At 60.5% G+C, this 2,485-nt stretch overlaps 1 protein-coding gene across 1 annotated transcript; it reads left to right on the top strand.

The window, feature by feature from the left end:
• The first annotated feature begins 552 nt into the window (after nt 1–552).
• Nucleotides 553–2,107, top strand: GADD45G (growth arrest and DNA damage inducible gamma). Its single transcript, XM_001141972.7, has 4 exons — nt 553–726; nt 984–1,085; nt 1,219–1,432; nt 1,521–2,107. The coding sequence occupies exons 1-4, from the start codon at nt 674–676 to the stop codon at nt 1,629–1,631; spliced, it is 480 nt and encodes a 159-aa protein (XP_001141972.1). The 5' UTR covers nt 553–673; the 3' UTR covers nt 1,632–2,107.
• Nucleotides 2,108–2,485: the final 378 nt, after the last annotated feature.

Genomic DNA, 2,485 nt, shown 5'->3' with positions numbered 1-2,485 from the left:
ATCACCAGCGCGCTCGGGACGCTAGTGGTCAGCTGCAGGGGGCTGTGCCCACTGCCTTTTGCAAGCCTCTAACTGGCGCTACCTGTTTTTACCTTAATTTCTGGCTCCAATGCAACAGTCTCATAGACTTCAAATTAAAGAAAAGAAACAAATAGAAAGGTAGCAATAAAAAATGCAAAAAAAAATCCTTTTACTTCTATAAAGGTGCTTTTCGCAAATTGCAGCATCATATAAGCAAACAAGCTTTTTGTGGGTTGGGTTTTTTCTTTTTTTTTTTTTTTACTTTTTCCTTTTAAGGACTTCAAAAAAAAAAAAAAAAAAAAAAGCCAGGCGAGATGAAATCTGCAGGCTCCAGTCTGCCTGGTAACACCCCAACAAAAGCGGCAGATTTGAGGCATTGTCATCCCCCGCACCCCTCCCCACGTGGCCTTCTGGCACGAGCCGCTGGCTCGCCGCCTCATTTACATCAGAAAGCGGGTGCGGGCCAATAGGCGCGCAGCCTCGCGCCAGCTGGCGGCGCCGCACCCACCAGCCTATATAAGGGCGCGCAGCGTAGTCGGGGCGCACTCGCTGGTGGTGGGCGCGCCGTGCTGAGCTCTGGCTGTCAGTGTGTTCGCCCGCGTCCCCTCCGCGCTCTCCGCTTGTGGATAACTAGCTGCTGGTTGATCGCACTATGACTCTGGAAGAAGTCCGCGGCCAGGACACAGTTCCGGAAAGCACAGCCAGGTGGGTTTCAGGGCGCTGAGAAAGCCGCTGGTCGGTCGGCGACCGTCAGGGTTTTCCAGGGTGGGAATCCGCGGGGTAGGAGGGGAGCGCGGGGGTCCGGGCGCCAGATCCCGGTTGGAGAGCCGGGGTGCAGGCGCTGAGCCGGGATTGGAGTGTGGTTGGAGTTGGGGAGCCAAGGGTGTGTGCCAGTGGCCGGGGCTGGGGTCTCCGCCGCGCCCTCCGGCCGGCTCCCGCTCACTGCGCTGGCTCCTCCGCAGGATGCAGGGTGCCGGGAAAGCGCTGCACGAGTTGCTGCTGTCGGCGCAGCGTCAGGGCTGCCTCACTGCCGGCGTCTACGAGTCAGCCAAAGTCTTGAACGTGTAAGTGTAGACGCGGCCCAGGCTGGGAGACAGGGGCGGGGGTGAATGGCGAGGAGACTGGCGGATGGGAGGGGTGGCGGCGGGAGAACTCGGCTCGCCGGTTCTGACCTAGGTCCCCGCCTTGCCCTCGCAGGGACCCCGACAATGTGACCTTCTGTGTGCTGGCTGCGGATGAGGAGGACGAGGGCGACATCGCGCTGCAGATCCATTTTACGCTGATCCAGGCTTTCTGCTGCGAGAACGACATCGACATAGTGCGCGTGGGCGATGTGCAGCGGCTGGCGGCTATCGTGGGCGCCGGCGAGGAGGCGGGTGCGCCGGGCGACCTGCACTGCATCCTCATTTCGGTGAGTACAGTCCCGTCCTGTCCCCGCCCCAGTGTCGTTCCCGCCTCGGCCCGCGGCCAGCCAGGCTGACCCTGCTCTCTCTCCGCAGAACCCCAACGAGGACGCCTGGAAGGATCCCGCCTTGGAGAAGCTCAGCCTGTTTTGCGAGGAGAGCCGCAGCGTTAACGACTGGGTGCCCAGCATCACCCTCCCCGAGTGACAGCCCGGCGGGGACCTTGGTCTGATCGACGTGGTGACGCCCCGGGGCGCCTAGAGCGCGGCTGGCTCTGTGGAGGGGCCCTCCGAGGGTGCCCGAGTGCGGCGTGGAGACTGGCAGGCGGGGGGGGCGCCTCGAGAGCGAGGAGGCGCGGCCTCCCGAGGAGGGGCCCGGTGGCGGCAGGGCCAGGCTGGTCCGAGCTGAGGACTCTGCAAGTGTCTGGAGCGGCTGCTCGCCCAGGAAGGCCTAGGCTAGGACGTTGGCCTCAGGGCCAGGAAGGACAGACTGGCCGGGCAGGCGTGACTCAGCAGCCTGCGCTCGGCAGGAAGGAGCGGCGCCCTGGACTTGGTACAGTTGCAGGAGCGTGAAGGACTTAGCCGACTGCGCTGCTTTTTCAAAACGGATCCGGGCAATGCTTCGTTTTCTAAAGGATGCTGCTGTTGAAGCTTTGAATTTTACAATAAACTTTTTGAAACAAACTTATGCTCTTTATTGAGGGTAGGGGATCTTTGTGTCGGGGGAGGTGGCGTGCAGGGTTTCAGAGGATTGCTGGAACTCCGTGGAACTGATGGCACCTGTTCCGTCTTCCTGTCGGGCAAGAATGACAGGCTCCTCCCCTCTGGCAGAGGGAGGGCATGCTGCCCAGTGCTAGGGTAGAACTTGAGCCTGGCTCCTACTTTTCTCCTTTTAGGAAGATTTTAAACTTGCAAAACAGGAGCATACTTGAGATAAGACAGTGCAGCAGCTGAAGTCTTGCCTTCCAAGGCGATAACAGTGACCTGTGCCTCCCCTCCCCCTCCTCGGCCCTCCTCCCCCTCCCTCCTACAGCTGCTTATCTGAACAGCTTGCAGGAGGCC

This window comes from Pan troglodytes, chromosome 11 (genome assembly GCF_028858775.2).
Source record: "Pan troglodytes isolate AG18354 chromosome 11, NHGRI_mPanTro3-v2.0_pri, whole genome shotgun sequence".
Lineage (NCBI taxonomy): Eukaryota > Metazoa > Chordata > Mammalia > Primates > Hominidae > Pan > Pan troglodytes.
Note: the sequence above shows the minus strand (reverse complement) of the source record. Positions and strands in the feature narration are given on the sequence as shown.

Coding starts and splice junctions, on each gene's coding strand:
- GADD45G (XM_001141972.7), top strand. CDS start 674: ATGACTCTGGAAGAAGTCCGCGGCCAGGACACAGTTCCGGAAAGCACA. Junction 727..983: donor GTTCCGGAAAGCACAGCCAG/GTGGGTTTCAGG, acceptor GCTCCTCCGCAG/GATGCAGGGTGCCGGGAAAG. Junction 1,086..1,218: donor TCAGCCAAAGTCTTGAACGT/GTAAGTGTAGAC, acceptor TTGCCCTCGCAG/GGACCCCGACAATGTGACCT.